At 53.9% G+C, this 15,097-nt stretch overlaps 2 protein-coding genes and 1 non-coding gene across 3 annotated transcripts; 2 read left to right on the top strand and 1 right to left on the bottom strand.

Annotated features, from left to right (window-relative positions):
• Positions 1 to 320: 320 nt before the first annotated feature.
• Positions 321 to 3,854, bottom strand: Rps18 (ribosomal protein S18). The gene is made up of 5 exons (XM_028888388.2): positions 3,765 to 3,854; positions 3,232 to 3,330; positions 706 to 894; positions 527 to 618; positions 321 to 438 (listed from the first exon to the last, which is right to left on the bottom strand). Exons 1-5 carry the CDS (start codon positions 3,765 to 3,767, stop codon positions 363 to 365), a joined length of 459 nt encoding a protein of 152 aa, XP_028744221.1. The 5' UTR covers positions 3,768 to 3,854; the 3' UTR covers positions 321 to 362.
• Positions 3,855 to 3,951: 97 nt separating this feature from the next.
• On the top strand, positions 3,952 to 13,712 carry Vps52 (VPS52 subunit of GARP complex). The gene is given in 21 exon segments (XM_028888387.2): positions 3,952 to 4,329; positions 5,073 to 5,157; positions 6,180 to 6,232; positions 6,345 to 6,420; positions 6,591 to 6,658; positions 6,871 to 7,046; positions 7,536 to 7,686; positions 8,383 to 8,483; positions 8,576 to 8,708; positions 8,818 to 8,875; positions 9,424 to 9,557; positions 9,905 to 10,060; positions 10,491 to 10,609; positions 11,056 to 11,179; positions 11,318 to 11,369; positions 11,372 to 11,412; positions 11,497 to 11,604; positions 11,763 to 11,828; positions 12,520 to 12,631; positions 12,842 to 12,960; positions 13,112 to 13,712. Coding segments are annotated over 21 exon segments (2,169 nt in total). The 5' UTR covers positions 3,952 to 4,239; the 3' UTR covers positions 13,259 to 13,712.
• Positions 7,984 to 8,094, top strand: LOC114706172. Its single transcript, XR_003736496.1, has one exon. It is a non-coding gene; the product is annotated as a U6 spliceosomal RNA (small nuclear RNA).
• Positions 13,713 to 15,097: the final 1,385 nt, after the last annotated feature.

The following is a 15,097-nucleotide window of genomic DNA, read 5'->3' as shown; positions in this document are numbered from 1 at the left end:
GCTCAAACACAGGAGCCCGTGGGAGGGACATTTTCTTTTTCTTCCTTTCTTGGTTTTTCGAGACAGGGTTTCTCTCTGTAGCTTTGTCCCTTTCCTGGAACTTGCTCTGCAGACCAGGCTGGCCTCGAACTCGCAGAGATCCACCTGCCTCTACCTCCCGATTGCTGGGATTAAAGGCGCCCAGCTGGGAGGGCCACTTTAACTCAACCACACCGAAGGCTTGGCTGCAGGACCGCCTCCAGTCAGTAACCACCAGGGATCCGAGCCGTGTCGCACCCTCTACCCCTGCCACCCACCACATGGAAGACAGAGACCGAGGCCACAGGATATAAACTATTTATTAACAGCAAAGGCCCAGGGACTCATTTCTTCTTGGAAACACCCACAGTACGGCCCCGGCGGCCAGTGGTCTTGGTGTGCTGACCTCGGACACGAAGGCTGCAGAAGGAAAAGAATCACAGGTCACACACCAGCAGGACAGGAGACAGGTGGCACCAAGCAGCCCACCCGGCCCCACTCCACTCACCCCCAAAAGTGGCGCAGACCCCTGTGGGCTCTAATCTTTTTCAGACGCTCCAGGTCCTCCCGAAGCTTGTTGTCTAGACCGTTGGCCAGAACCTGGAACCAGAGACAGGGACGCCAGCTTTACCTCAGACCCCCTGTGCCATTTCAACCGACACCCCCTGAAGGCACCCATCCACACACCTGGCTGTACTTCCCGTCCTTCACATCCTTCTGTCTGTTCAAGAACCAGTCTGGGATCTTGTACTGTCGTGGATTCTGCATGATGGTGATCACACGTTCCACCTCGTCCTCCGTGAGTTCTCCAGCCCTCTTGGTGAGGTCAATGTCTGCTTTCCTCAACACCACATGAGCATATCTCCGCCCCACACCCTGGGGTGAAAAGTTTGGGAATGAGGTTTGGACTTTCAGCCTGAATTACCTGCCCTAATCCACCAATAACGACAGAACCTATAGGGAATCCAGGACCCTGTCATTCCCAGATCACTCTTCCAGACACTAATCAGAAATGCACTCAGGCCACACTGGACCAGAAATTCAATGCCATGAAAGCAGCCACAGCAGTTTGATCTGTAAAGGTTACAATCATCTGGATAAGTTGACAGCCAGGCCAATGTCCAGTAGCCAACCCCAAACCGAAGGTGACAACGAATAGTGCCACGGATGAAATGCCCCTACACTCATCTTACAGCCCCAAAGGTGACCCTCATAGAAATTATATAAGGCGAGGTCACAAGTGATTAGGGTGCATCCTAAATACAACTGGGTAGTAGACAGCCACACATGAATGTCTGTGTTAAAACGGTAAGACAGGGAAGAGTTCTTTGAGCCCTAAGTGGGTTTGAGTCTGCCTCCATCTCAACTTCCAGAATTGAATGGAGAAAAAAAAAAAATTGTTGTTCTAGGGGCTGCAGAGACAGCTCAGTATTTTTTAAGAGGACCTGGATTCGGCTGGGCGGTGGTGGCGCATGCCTTTAATCCCAGCACTCGGGAGGCAGAGCCAGGCGGATCTCTGTGAGTTCCAGGCCAGCCTGGGCTACCAAGTGAATTCCAGGAAAGGCGCAAAGCTGTCTCGAAGGTTTCGAGAAACCCTGTCTCGAAAAACCAAAAAAGGACCCGGATTCCCAGCACTCACAACTCTAAATGCCAATTCTAGGGGATCTTGGGCTCCACAGGCACAGCACATATGTGTAGTCAGAGACATGCAGGCAAACACCTACACATCCCTGCCCCAGCCTCCACACTGTTACTTTCTACTGAGTTTTCTTGCGAGACCATGTTTTGTTCTAAAGGCTGCAAGTACTGAAGGTGGATGTCTGATGCCAGGCTGGTTGTGGTGGTCAGGCCTTCAGTGAGACCTTATCTCAATAAATGTGTGGCACCATGCCCAGCAAGCTTTCAGATTTTTGTAAATACTTACCTGTATCACGAAGAGTTGACCTGAGCTATTTGCAACAGTTTGGAAGGACAGGGATTCTGACAGTGTTAGGTCCTAGAGCAAGGACAGCCAGCACTTCCTAGGTCTGTCCAGACAGTCAAACACCAACTGTCACCTTAACCAAGAAGCAGCAGAGCAGCTTTAAAGAATTCAGAAAACAAGGCACCGTGGCACAGAATCTCCACTGTCCCTCACCCTTCTTGGCCAACTTGCACTACACCTTAATCGCACCCCTGGAGGACTCTCCCCCCAATCCTTTCCCTCAAATTCCTCATCATCCTTCCCCAATCTCCTACAAACTATTTCTTAGGAATCTTCACCCTCCCCACAGTCAACACAACCCTCAGGATCTTCAGACACCGCGTGCCCCGCCTGGTTGCAAGTGGACTGTAATTATCTTCCAATGAACATTATCGAGATGCTCATTTGAAAAGGCAGGTCACAGGCAGCACCCCAGGCCTTTCAACCCCCCAGACACTGCGTTCACCCTGCCCCATCAGCTACCTCCATTACCACTGTTTCCCAAGTGCAGAAGAAAAAAAAAAAATCAAATTTTAAATTAGGCAAACATTAAAAATAAAAAATGGGAGTTCGTACATTTTAAAATAATTACTGCAACTTTGTGTCCATTTGATATCCTCAGTTAACCAGGCTTCCTTACTTTGATTCTATAGAACATCACCATTTCTCAGAACGACTTAGCACGCACCTCAGCACCACCCATTCCCTGACATCTCATGAGAACACACCACACAGGGGGAACGCAGATGGCTTAGGCAGGTCTAGTCCTTGCCCTCCAAGAACCACACATACCGACAGGCAAGATGTCTCTATTTCCAAAATCACTAACGTTGATAAAAGTTAGTAACGTCCCAAGAAAGCTCTCAGCTCCGCAGAGAAAAACACTCAAGCGTCCGCTCAGCATCTGACCTTTTGCACTAAACCAAAGGCACGTGCTGGTTCTATTTCAACTAGAGTAAACTTGCATCTGGTCTGCAGACCGCCCCGGACGGACACTAACGGATGTTAATTCCTAGAAATTCGGCCCATGGGTTGCTGCTACAGTGTGCCGCAGGGAACACACACACGCAGACTGTTGATCAGGGGAATGCTTAGCGACGTGGGGCAGGGCCACACTCACGCTCCACTTCCCCAGGGGAGAGGCTTTAGTCCGACCTCGGACCACCCTCAGGCTTTTGCTGTCAGTCAGGGGACTTGGTTACTTCAAGCCCCCCCCCCCCAATTCTCTGCCCGGCGACACCGATTTTTACCTTAATGGCAGTGATGGCAAAGGCTATTTTCCGCCGCCCATCGATGTTGGTGTTGAGTACTCGCAGAATGTGCTGGAACTTCTCAGGGATCACTAGAGACTGGAAGGACACGGGGGAGGGGATCATCAGACACACCGGCAACGGCCAGGAGGAGCGCCGAGGCTGGGGGACACCGCGGCGGGCTCGGAGCCCCGCCTCTGCCGGGTTCTGACTCACCCCCCCGGGGCTCACCACCATCGCCAAACGCCCAGGCGCGGGAAAACGCAACCCTCGCCACGAGGGGGGACGCTAGCCGGGGAGCGGGGGGGCCCCGCGCCGCCAAGCCCGGCCACTTTGGCCAGGGACCGACCCGTGCTCGGGCCCCCCCCTCCCCGGAGAGTCACGTCTTAGGTCGTCCCCGCCCGGGGTCGCGCTCCATCGGTCCGGAGAGAGCTGCAGGCCTGCAGCGCACGGCGGCCTCGGAGCCCTGACGGAGAGCTCCGCCCGCCCCGGCTCAGATGTCGCCGGATCCCGGCGCCGGGCTCCGCTCTTACCATGGCGACGGCACAGTCGGCGGCGTGCAGGCCTCCCGTGGAAGAGGGGGCGGAAGTGACGCATCGCTCTTATATACCGTCCTGGAGGAAGAGGCGGGACTATCCAGGGGGCGCGCTTCCGGAAACCGCTTCTCTTCCCCGCTCTTCCCTTAGCGAGGAGTCGAATTCTGAGCGTCTGGGTTGGGGATCACAACTTCCGGTCCGGTCGTCTTTCCCGTCGTAAGGCTCCTCCTGTGCTGGGCGAGCGAGCCGCGAAGGTTCCGGAGCAGGATTGGGTGTGCGGCGTTCGCCTTCTCTTTGGCACTCGACCGAAGTGACCCAAGCCCCACAGGGGAGACCGGAGCCAATCATTTTTGCTCAAGTATCTGGGAACGGTTTCTTCTTGCGCCCTACAAGACATCCTGGGACTTTTGGTTTTGCCTCGGGGAGCGGACTCTCCGAACCTGACAGCTGACGGAAGTGAGGCTGCGGGGGAATGGCAGCCGCGGCGACCATGGCGGCGGCTGCTCGGGAGCTGGTGTTGCGGGCCGGGGCCTCAGATATGGAGGAGGAGGAGGGCCCGCTGGTGAGAGCACGGGGCGTTTGTCCTCCGGAGTGTCGTCGGGGCTTCTCTCTTCTCAGGAAGGCGTAGGCCGAGTCGGACACAAGGGTTTCCCCTCCTGCTACCGGTGGTGCTGACCGAGCAGAGTGGATGATTCTCGAGTCCCACGGACACAATGTCAGCTTCCTATTCACGCTAGATTTTTTTTTTTTAAAGTAGAAAAGAGAATATAGTGTAGAAGAGTGAGGACGTGGGCTCTGGAACCTGATTGCCTTGGTCCCCTTCTAGCCCCGCCACTTGTAAGCTGTGTTGTGTTTTCCGCGTCCTCATTTCCCACACCTATAAAGGGGAGGCGTTATTTCAGGACCTACCTTACAGGTCGTCCTTAGGATTTAGCCGAATGTGTACGGGTGCACTTGACACACAAGTAAAGAGCATGCAAGCTGACAGTGTTAGCATCTAGAACTCCCTAAGGGTGTAGTGTAGAACACCCGAGATAACAAGACTTGGGTCCTAAATTCAAAGGCAGGTTCGGCTAATCCTAGTTTTTCTCATTTGAACACTTCCAGTGACTTCATAAGTTGCTTGGTTTTTGTGACGTATTTTCTACTCATTAGCCCAAAAATTAGATTGGAGTATGTCAGAACCTCTGACCCGGTATGGCACCTCTGAAAAAGCGCCCCCACCTCACCTGCAGCACATCTGGTTGTATTCTGTTAACAGCGTTTCTTTTTGTATCTCACATTCACTAATCTGTCCCTCTTCAGGGGGGTGCCTCTGGACTCCAAGAGCCCCTGCAACTTGGGGAGTTGGATATCACCTCCGATGAATTCATCCTGGATGAGGTGGATGGTAAGTGGTGGCCTGGGTAGTAGTAGCCAGGCCCCTTTATCCTTTAGGAATATATTATATGACCCCCAGTAGATGCCCCCCAAGAGCCCCTGCAAATATTTTTAATGTAGTATAAAGTTGATTTTTTTTTTTTTGATTTTTTGAGACAGGGTTTCTCTGTGTAGCTTTTCGCCTTTCCTGGAACTCACTTTGTAGACCAGGCTGGCCTTGAACTCAAGAGATCCGCCTGCCTCTGCCTCCCAAGTGATTAATGGTGTGCGCCACCACTGCCCGGCTAAAGTTGATTTTAATCTGTGAATTGAGAAGGTTTAACATCTAAGTTAGGCACAGTAAGAAATGAACAGTAAGAGAATAATTATAGCAATACACTAATAAAATTGCTGCATCACCATTTTTGCTCTTTGGGACTATTATTAAGTAAAAACAAGGTTTCTTGAACATAGTCTGATCACTAAGACAGCTAGTGAGTGATTGACAGGCTGGCACCACACACACCATAGGTTCATCCAGCAGAGATAACGTACATCCAAGGCAGGCAAGAGGTCCTTCAGCTTTTCAGAATGCCATGGACTGTAAAGCTTAAGGATCATTTTGGAATTTCCATTTAATATTTTTTTGTTTTTTTTTTTTTTTTTTTTTTTTTTTTTTTTTTTTTTTTTTTTTTTTTTTTTTGTTTTTCGAGACAGGGTTTCTTTGCGTAGCTTTGCGCCTTTCCTGGAGCTCACTTGGTAGCCCAGACTGGCCTCGAACTCACAGAGATCCGCCTGGCTCTGCCTCCTGAGTGCTAGGATTAAAGGCGTGCGCCACCACCGCCCGGCTCCATTTAATATTTTTGGTCTGTGGTTGACTAGACTGTGAGAAACAGAAACAGAGGAAAGCCACAGTGACTGTTCTTACAACTGCAGTGGATGGGGGCTGGGAGGGAAGGGGAGATTGGTGTGCAGGTACCCAGTGCGGGCAGGAGCAGGGAGAGGGGAGGCGGTGGCAGGTGCTGGACCCTTGTGATAAATGTCTCTTTCCAGTTCACATCCAGGCAAATCTGGAGGATGAACTGGTGAAGGAGGCTCTCAGAACGGTGAGGCTCTCCCCTATGCCCATCTGCCCCCACCTTCCCCTCAAATGTCACCTTGGTGTCCCCTCTGACCTGCCTGTGATTTCATCCTGACTTCTCATGGTCATTTCCCCAGGGTGTGGATCTGCGACACTATTCGAAGCAAGTAGAGCTGGAGCTGCAGCAGATTGAGCAGAAATCGATCCGGGACTGTATCCTCCAGCAGAGGGGAGCCACATGGGGTTCGGGGAGGTCTGATGCAGGTAGCTGAATGGAATGGCATCTCTCGGGTTTCTGTCACTTTGGGGAGAATTCAGGAGGAGGTGCTGCTGGTCTGCAGAGCTCCATGTTCACCGTGAAGCCCTTGACTTTTGTGGGTCAGACATCCAAGAGAGTGAGAACATAGCGTCTCTGCACAATCAGATCACAGCCTGTGATGCTGTCCTGGAGGTCAGTGGCCCTTGGCTGTGGCCCCTGACAAGCTCGGACAGGTCACGCCCTCTGCTCCTGGTTTTGTTGTTGTTAGTAGTTTGTGTCCCTTGGGCAATGAAGATCTCCCACCCTCCTGGGCTGTTGACTGGGGTATTCACCCAGACACTTGGTGGCACACTTGTCCCCGTCAACCCTGTGCATGCCCACAGTGTTTTCTGCCCTCCCTGTAGCGCATGGAGCAGATGTTGGGAGCTTTTCAGAGTGACCTCAGCTCCATCAGCTCTGAGATCCGGACCCTGCAGGAGCAGTCAGGGGCCATGAACATCCGACTTCGTAACCGACAGGCAGTTCGGGGGAGACTTGGGGAACTTGTAGATGGGCTAGTGGTGCCCTCCACTCTGGTCACGTGAGTTGCTGGCTGGGAGGGTCATACCGTCCAGAGCAGGTGGTTGGGCAGGGTTACCTACCTGTTACAACACGGGTCTAGGCTGAGGTTTGTCAGGTGCAGTCTAGGAACCAGGTGTGCTGGCTCATGCCTGTAATCTCAGGCTCGGGAGGTCCAGACAGGAGGATTGCTGCAAGTCACCAGCTTGGACTGCAGAGTGGGATTTTGTTTAAAAAAAAAAAAAAAAAAGAGGTGCATTCTAGAAATTAATGGATGGGTTAATAACTCCTAACCCGCTTTAGCCACCACAGGATAGGATATAGGTTAGGAGTGATCCAAGGTCAGGTGTGTAGTGGGGACCTGTGGGGGGCGGGGCTCAGGAGTTGAAAACTTGGTGCTTATGAGATCATGGAGAAAGGTAGGAAAGACATGAGCTGTGAGGGGTGTGGTTCGGGTGTTTCAGGACTGTTGAGGGTCCCTTCTGATCACCCTGTCCCCCCTTCTCTTCAGAGCAATTCTGGAAGCTCCAGTGACAGAGGCCAGGTTCCTGGAGCAGCTGCAGGAGCTGGACGCCAAGGCAGCCGCAGTCAGGGAGCAGGAGGCCAGAGGCACAGCTGCCTGTGCAGACGTCAGAGGCGTGCTGGACCGGCTCCGGGTCAAGGTGGGGAGTGGACCCCTAGGGTCACTTCCCATGACCCCCACTGCTTCCCTCCGGGCAGTGCATGTTGGCCCTCTCATTCCCCTGAAAATCTAACGAGGCTGGAGATGTGCCTCAGTCGGTAGAGTGTTTGCTTAGCGTTCACAGAGCCCTGGGTTCCCTCCCCAGCCCTGCAGACATTGATGTGATGGCCCTTGTCTGCTGTCCCAGCACTCAGGAAGTGACAGAGGAAAGATCGGAAATTTCAGAGTCGTTCTCTGCTACGAAGGGAGTTTGGGCCATCCTGAGATACATGAGACCCTGTCTCAAAAACCAACAGCATAGAAACTAAAATTAGAACAGTACAGAGAAGATTAGCATGGCCTCTGTGTAAGGGATGACATGAAAATTCATAAAGCATTCCATACTTAAAAAAAAGAAAAACAAACCTGAAAAAATAAGGCAGGGCCTGGTGGTAAGCGATTTTACCCTGTACTTCGGAGGCAGAGGCAGGGGGACCTCTGTGAGTTCTACAGAGTGAACTACAGGGTGAGTTCCAGACCAGCCAGGGCTACTCAGAGAGACCCTGACTCAACCAACAAAACATAAAACAACCAAAGTATTCTCTCCATTACCTTTACCTTCACGTCTGTCATCTCCTAACTTTCTCCACAGGGTAAAAGCCCGCAACTTCATGGCCTGTTTGTCCCCCACATCTAGGCAGTGACAAAGATCCGCGAGTTCATCCTCCAGAAGATTTATTCGTTCAGAAAGCCCATGACCAACTATCAGATCCCCCAGACAGCCCTGCTGAAGTACAGGTCGCCACCCCGGGACAGGTGCAGGGTGGTTTGTGAGCTTCTCAGCAGCCAGCATGGACGTCCAGGGGTCTGACTCGCCCTGGCCCTTCCAGGTTTTTCTATCAGTTTCTGTTGGGCAACGAGCGAGCAACAGCCAAGGAGATCAGGGATGAATACGTGGAGACGCTGAGCAAGATCTACCTGTCTTATTTCCGCTCCTACCTGGGGCGGCTCATGAAAGTGCAGGTGAGCCAGGCAGGGAGAGGTGCCCCTAATAGTGGCTTGGAAGAGGGATGGAGCTCCCCACCCGCTGGTGGTGAGGAGCCATGGTTCAGTTCTCTGTTATTTTCTCTAGTACGAGGAAGTTGCCGAGAAAGACGATCTAATGGGTGTGGAAGACACAGCAAAGAAAGATATCCTGGATCAGCTGGGCAGTGGGGGCTCACACATTTAATCCCAGCACCCGGGAGGCAGATACAGGTGGATCTCTGTGAGTTCGAGGCCAGCCTGGTCTACAGAGCGAGATCCAGGACAGACATCAAAACTACACAGAGAAGCCCTGTCTTGAAAAACCAAAAAAAAAAAGAAAGGAAGGAAGGAAGGAAGGAAAGAAAGGAAAGAAAGAAAGAAGGAAGGGAGGAAGGAAGGAAGGAAGGAAGAAAGAAAGATGTCCTGGATCAAGGAACCTCAGGCCAAGCTCACAGGTGGGGTGCTTGGCCCCAGCCAAAGGGTTCTGCTTTTCACCCACTCTGGGGTGGAACCTTTGAGGATGTGAGAGCCAGATCTTCCCCTCCCAGAGGGTTGTAGACTCCCTGACGCCCATTACAGGTCAGATGAGGCAAGGCCCTGGTTCTGGAAAGGGGTGTCCTGGTCATAGTTAGCTTCTGGGGTCCCTCAGGTCTTGGCTCCATGGGCCTGGTGTGGTCAGTCTCGGTGATTTCCCTGACTCTGACCTGGTCACGATTCTTCTCGAAGCCGTCCCTCCGAAGCAGGAACACCATCTTCACCCTGGGGACCCGGGGTGCTGTCATCTCCCCCACTGAACTCGAGGCCCCCATCCTGGTGCCCCACACTGCCCAGCGTGGAGAGCAGAGGGTATGACGATTCTACCCCTCTATGGTTGGGGTTGAATCCCCTCAGGTGGGGACTTTGGGGGCCCCTGGCCTGCTGTGATGTGGGGGGCTAGGAGCCATGCACTGAGGCACACAGAGGGAGACTGCTCATGGGGTGACTGTCAGGGGTTGAAGAGGATGTGGGGGCAGCAGCAGCCGGAGAGAGGGCGTTCCTGGGTCCTGTGCCCCTCTTCAGTGCCTGTTCAGGGCGCTCCTCCCAGCCTGGAGGTCAGGTGTGTGGGGTCTTCTGAGCTCTCGTATCCTGAGATGTGCTGAGGCCCCACATCCACGGGGCCAGCGTCCAACCCCACCCTTCTCTCTGTCCCATAGTATCCGTTCGAGGCTCTCTTCCGCAGTCAGCACTACGCCCTCCTCGACAATTCCTGCCGTGAATATCTTTTCATCTGTGAATTCTTTGTCGTATCTGGCCCAGCTGCTCATGACCTGTTCCATGCTGTCATGGGCCGCACACTCGCCATGACTCTGGTAAGCCTCGGATTCTGTCTTTTACCCTCCATTCTCAGGGCTCATCCACAGCCAACGGGATCACAAGCAGCAGTATTGAAATCAGGGGTGTCCCGTTCTAAAGAGTGTAAACCTTTATCTCACAACATGACCCCCCAGGGAACCCTCAGAACTCGGGGATCCTGTTACTTCCTCTGCTTTTCCACAGCAGAGAGCAACACCTCTAAATCCTGGCCCTTTACCTCCATCCCAAGCTCAGCCCTGGCTTCCGCTGTGAGGAACTTACAGAGTGGAGGCCTGTGAGCAAGTCAGGGCCCCTGGAGGTGCCTGTGGACAGGGAAGGAGGGGTCTCCCTAGCCAGGGCTTTGTCCCGTAGAAATGTCCATCGTTTGCTCACAGCCACCCGAACAGCAAACTGACATTCCATTGCCTGTCTGTTGCTGTGCCACAGAAACACCTGGAGTCCTACCTGGCCGACTGCTACGACGCCATTGCTGTTTTCCTCTGTATCCACATCGTTCTCCGATTCCGCAACATCGCAGCCAAGAGGGATGTCCCTGCCCTGGACAGGTCACCGAGCCCCGGGCCTGGGTGCCTAAAGGCTACAGCTTTTTTTTTTTTTTTCCCCTGAGACAGGGTTTCTTTGTATAGTTTTGGTGCCTAGATCTTGCTCTGTAGCCCAGGCTGGCCTCGAACTCACAGAGATCCACCTGGCTCTGCCTTCTGAGTGCTGGGATTAAAGGCGTGTGCCACCACCGCCCGGCCAACCTCCAGCCTTTTATCTTACACAGACAACTCCATCCTGACCCTGACTCTTCCTCACCTGATATCCTTCCCCCTCCTGTGTGTGTCCCAGAGGCAGCATTGGTCACACACACACACACTCTCGCACTCGCACACACACACACACGCACACACACACACACACACACACTCACCATTCCCCTGAAGCTCTGCACTCCCCCGGCCTGCCAGCACCCCAGCCAGCTGACCTGTGATTCTGATTAAGCCCGCAGGTACTGGGAGCAGGTGCTTGCCTTGCTGTGGCCTCGCTTTGAGCTGATCCTGGAGATGAATGTCCAGAGTGTCCGCAGCACCGACCCCCAGCGCCTTGGGGGCCTGGACACTCGGCCCCACTATGTGAGGGCTGGTGAGGGTCACAAGGGGATTTTGTGGCCACCCTCAGTGGTGGGGTGGTCTGGGGACAGGAGTTGCAGAGGCAGCTGGGAGGTTGTGTCTGCCAGGCAGGCTGATGGGAGTCTTCCCACCTGCTCCTAGATCACACGCCGCTATGCTGAGTTCTCCTCTGCACTTGTGAGCATCAACCAGACCATCCCAATGAGCGCACCCTGCAGCTGCTGGGACAGTTACAGGTGGGGCTGGCAGGACAGACTTCCCTCAGGGGGCGGGGCCTGTGATCTGGCTTTCTCCTTCCTGCCTGTGTGTGGCTTGTGCAGGTGGAGGTGGAGAATTTTGTCCTCCGAGTGGCTGCAGAGTTCTCCTCCAGGAAGGAGCAGCTTGTGTTTCTGATCAACAACTACGACATGATGCTGGGTGTGCTGATGGTAAGGCTGCTCCCCCGGGGGTCCCCAGGGCTGTCAGCCTCACAGTTCAGTGCCTGAGCCCTGACTCTGGCAGTGTCTGCAGGGTGGCCTGACTGGATGGGGGTGGGGGTGCTGGCCTGAGGCAGCTCCCAAGTTCCTCCTCCTGGTGTCTTCCTCAGGAGCGGGCAGCTGAGGACAGCAAGGAGGTGGAGAGCTTCCAGCAGCTGCTCAATGCTCGCACACAGGTAGGGCCTGGGCGTGGAGGGAGACCTGGTGCTGCTGGGCTGACCTCAGTGTGCAGCCATTACGACTCACTGCCTTGTTGCTCATCTGGTTCACTTAATTTTTCTATGATGTTAATAACTTAAGAGCAAAATAAAACTATAACTGTGTATGTATGTGTGTGCACATGTCAAAACAACCAGTTCTGCTCTGCAGGGGATTATTAGTGTGTCTGTGTGTGTGTGTGTGTGTCTATGTGTGTGTGTGTGTGTATGTCTATGTGTGTGTGTGTGTCTGTGTGTATGTGTGTCTATGTGTGTATGTGTGTCTATGTGTGTGTCTGTGTATGTCTATGTGTGTGTGTGTATGTGTGTCTATGTGTGTGTCTACATGTATGTATGAGCACATGTGCAGCACATGTCTTGAAGCACATAGAGTCAGGACAACTTCAGGACTGGGCTCCTCTCTTGCTTCTCCACTTTGTGTTCTGGGGTCAGTGGCCAGCTCTTCCCCCTGAGCCAGCTCATCGGCTCTTGGTTTTGGAAGAGACAATCCTTGGGTCTTCCTCTACACCTTGTCAGACCACCACCTAAAAGTGGAAGCTCACGGAGGCCGGCTGCTCTGTGGAGCGTCACCTCCTAGTCGTCCCAGTCCAGGCTGGGGTCCTTTGTCCCCTGGACTCCTGACTCTATTCCGACTGGCACGTCTTTCTAGGAATTCATTGAAGAGCTGCTGTCTCCCCCCTTCGGGGGTCTGGTGGCCTTTGTGAAGGAGGCTGAAGGTTTGATTGAGCGAGGACAGGCCGACCGACTTCGAGGGGAAGAAGGTATGAGGCTGTTGTCAGGGACCGTGGGGAGGTGACTGGAAAGGACAGTGAGGTGCAGCTTACAGGTGGCACAGCAGGGAAGACCTGGCTGGGGGGTAGCAGGGAAGCCCGGCTTGATGGTGAGCATGGCTGTGCCCCGGGCAGACCTTGCTGGGGTGGATGGTCCCCAGGCCTGGTCGCTCTCTGACACTCTCTGTCCTCCTGTGGCAGCCCGAGTCACTCAGCTGATCCGGGGCTTTGGGAGTTCCTGGAAGGCCTCCGTGGAGTCTCTGAGTCAGGATGTCATGCGGAGTTTCACTAACTTCCGAAATGGAACCAGCATCATCCAGGTGCCTGCCACCCCAGCCCTTTGCCCGTGTCCCACGCTTGGGTGTTTTCTCGCTCTTTCCTCTGGGAAGGTCAGCGACCAGCTGTGTCTGAGCTGTGAAGCTCTGACCGTCCTGCCCCTGTCTGTCTGACCCCCGACTCCCCTCTGTGCAGGGGGCGCTGACCCAGCTGATCCAGCTCTACCACCGCTTCCACCGGGTGCTGGCACAGCCGCAGCTCCGGGCGCTGCCAGCCAGGGCGGAGCTCATCAACATTCATCACCTCATGGTGGAGCTCAAGAAACACAAGCCCAACTTCTGACTCGTTCCCCGGGGTGGCGGCTCCCATGCGCTCTGAATGTCACACACTGACACTGGGACCTGAGGGCTCCCACGGACTCTGCATGTCACACTCCGTCCCCTGGGTCCCCTTCCCCTTCCTGTTGTCTCTCAGGCTCCCACACTCCTCACCGCCTCCGCTGCAGGATTCTGCCTCAGCAGAGTGTGCAAGTCTGCTCCTCCCTGGACTGGGAGGGGACGTTATCATTCCTGTCCCTGTCCCTCCTCCCCTGTGTGTTCACACCTGTGAAAGCTCCCCCACCTCAGTCTCTGATGGACTCTCAATCTTAGGACAGGGCAGTGGAGGCCGCCTTCCCTCTCTTGTAGCTTGGTCATCTTCGGTCTCCACTTGAACACTAACCCATCACCTCCTGGCTGGGGTTCAGGCTGTCTGTCTGTCTGTCTGTAGGCAATAATAAGCACTTAATGTACTGTGACAGCGTCCCTTCCTTTGTCCTGACGCCTTCGAGTTCTCCGGCATTTATTTCCTGTAGACCTCTCCGGTTCCCAGCCTGGGGGTCATGAGGAAGAAGGCGGGGTGGTAACCTCGGTCCGTCACTGTTTCTGACCCAGGGTGGCTGGGTTGCTTAGGAGGGACTGCTCTGTAGCTCTCCAGGAAGGTGGCACATGTCACAAGGCCTGGGGACATGGACAGCTTTGGGCCCTGTCCTAGGCTACCGTGGGAAAGTGCACACGACTCTGGGATTGTCTGTCTCAGCCCCTAAGTGGCTGTCACGGCTCCTCTGAGGGGAGGGTCTGCACCCCTGCACCCATATGGGGCCGGGGTGGACCTGGCTCCAGAGCACACGTCTTGTCTTTTCCATGTGGTCCTTCCTGCTGCCCTGCTGATGTGCCCAGTGACCTGCAGAACAGAGCTTCTCAACCTTCCTGACGCTGCCACCCTGTGATACATTTCCTCACGATGTGGTGACCCCATCCACAAAATTATTTTCATTGCTATGCCATAATTAATTTTGCTACTGTTATGAACCCTAATGTAAATATCTGTGTTTTCTGATGGTCTTCAGCAACCCCTATAAAAGGGTCTTTCAACCCCCTAAGGTCGTGACCCACAGGTTGAGAACCACTGCTCTAGAGTGAAGGAACATCCTTGACCAAGTCTTTTGGGGGTTTTCAAGACAGGGTTTCTCTGTGCAGCCCTGGCTGTCCTGGAACTCACTCTGTAGGCCAGGCTGGCCTCAAACTCACAGAGATCACGTCCCTCTGCCTCCCAAGTGCTTGGACTAAAGGCGTGAGCCACCACCATCCAGCAACCCTGACCAAGCCTTAAAAGCCAGTATGGTTTGTAGACCTGTAATCCCAGCTAATTGGGAGACTGAGGCATGGGATGGAAAACCTGCTTGGGTTACAGAGTCAGTTCAAGGCCATCCTGGACCAGGTCTTAAAAGTAAAAGTGCTGGTGGAGAGATGGCTCAGCAGTTAAGGGCACTGGCTGCTCTTCCAGAGGTCCTGAGTTCAATTCCCAGCATCACATGATGGCTCACAGCCATGTGTACTGGGATCTGGTGTCCTCTGCTGGCATGAATGTGTATTGCAGCTAGACTGCCATATACATGAGATCAATAAATCTTTAGAAATTAAAAAAAAAGGTCGGTGAGGGTGGGGAATGTCGTTCAGTGGCAGGAAGCTCGCCAGGCAGACAGCAGTCTATAGATTCCTTAGACAATGGGGGAAATTTCAGGTGAAAGAAGCGTCATGTCCTCCACCCCATCACGTTCAGGTCCTTGGCCAGTGGCAGCTGTGAGCCCGTGCACCTAAGGGTCTGGCATGTTGGAGCCCAGAGACGGGAAAGGAAGGAAAG

The sequence above is a fragment of the Peromyscus leucopus genome, chromosome 16_21 (genome assembly GCF_004664715.2).
Source record: "Peromyscus leucopus breed LL Stock chromosome 16_21, UCI_PerLeu_2.1, whole genome shotgun sequence".
NCBI lineage: Eukaryota > Metazoa > Chordata > Mammalia > Rodentia > Cricetidae > Peromyscus > Peromyscus leucopus.
Note: the sequence above shows the minus strand (reverse complement) of the source record. Positions and strands in the feature narration are given on the sequence as shown.

Excerpts from the sequence above, each read along its gene's own strand:
- Rps18 (XM_028888388.2), bottom strand. Across the intron at positions 895-3,231 it reads TTGCCATCACTGCCATTAAG|GGTGTGGGGCGGAGATATGC; the intron begins GTAAAAATCGGT and ends TTTTCACCCCAG. Across the intron at positions 439-526 it reads GGTCTGCGCCACTTTTGGGG|CCTTCGTGTCCGAGGTCAGC; the intron begins GTGAGTGGAGTG and ends TTCCTTCTGCAG.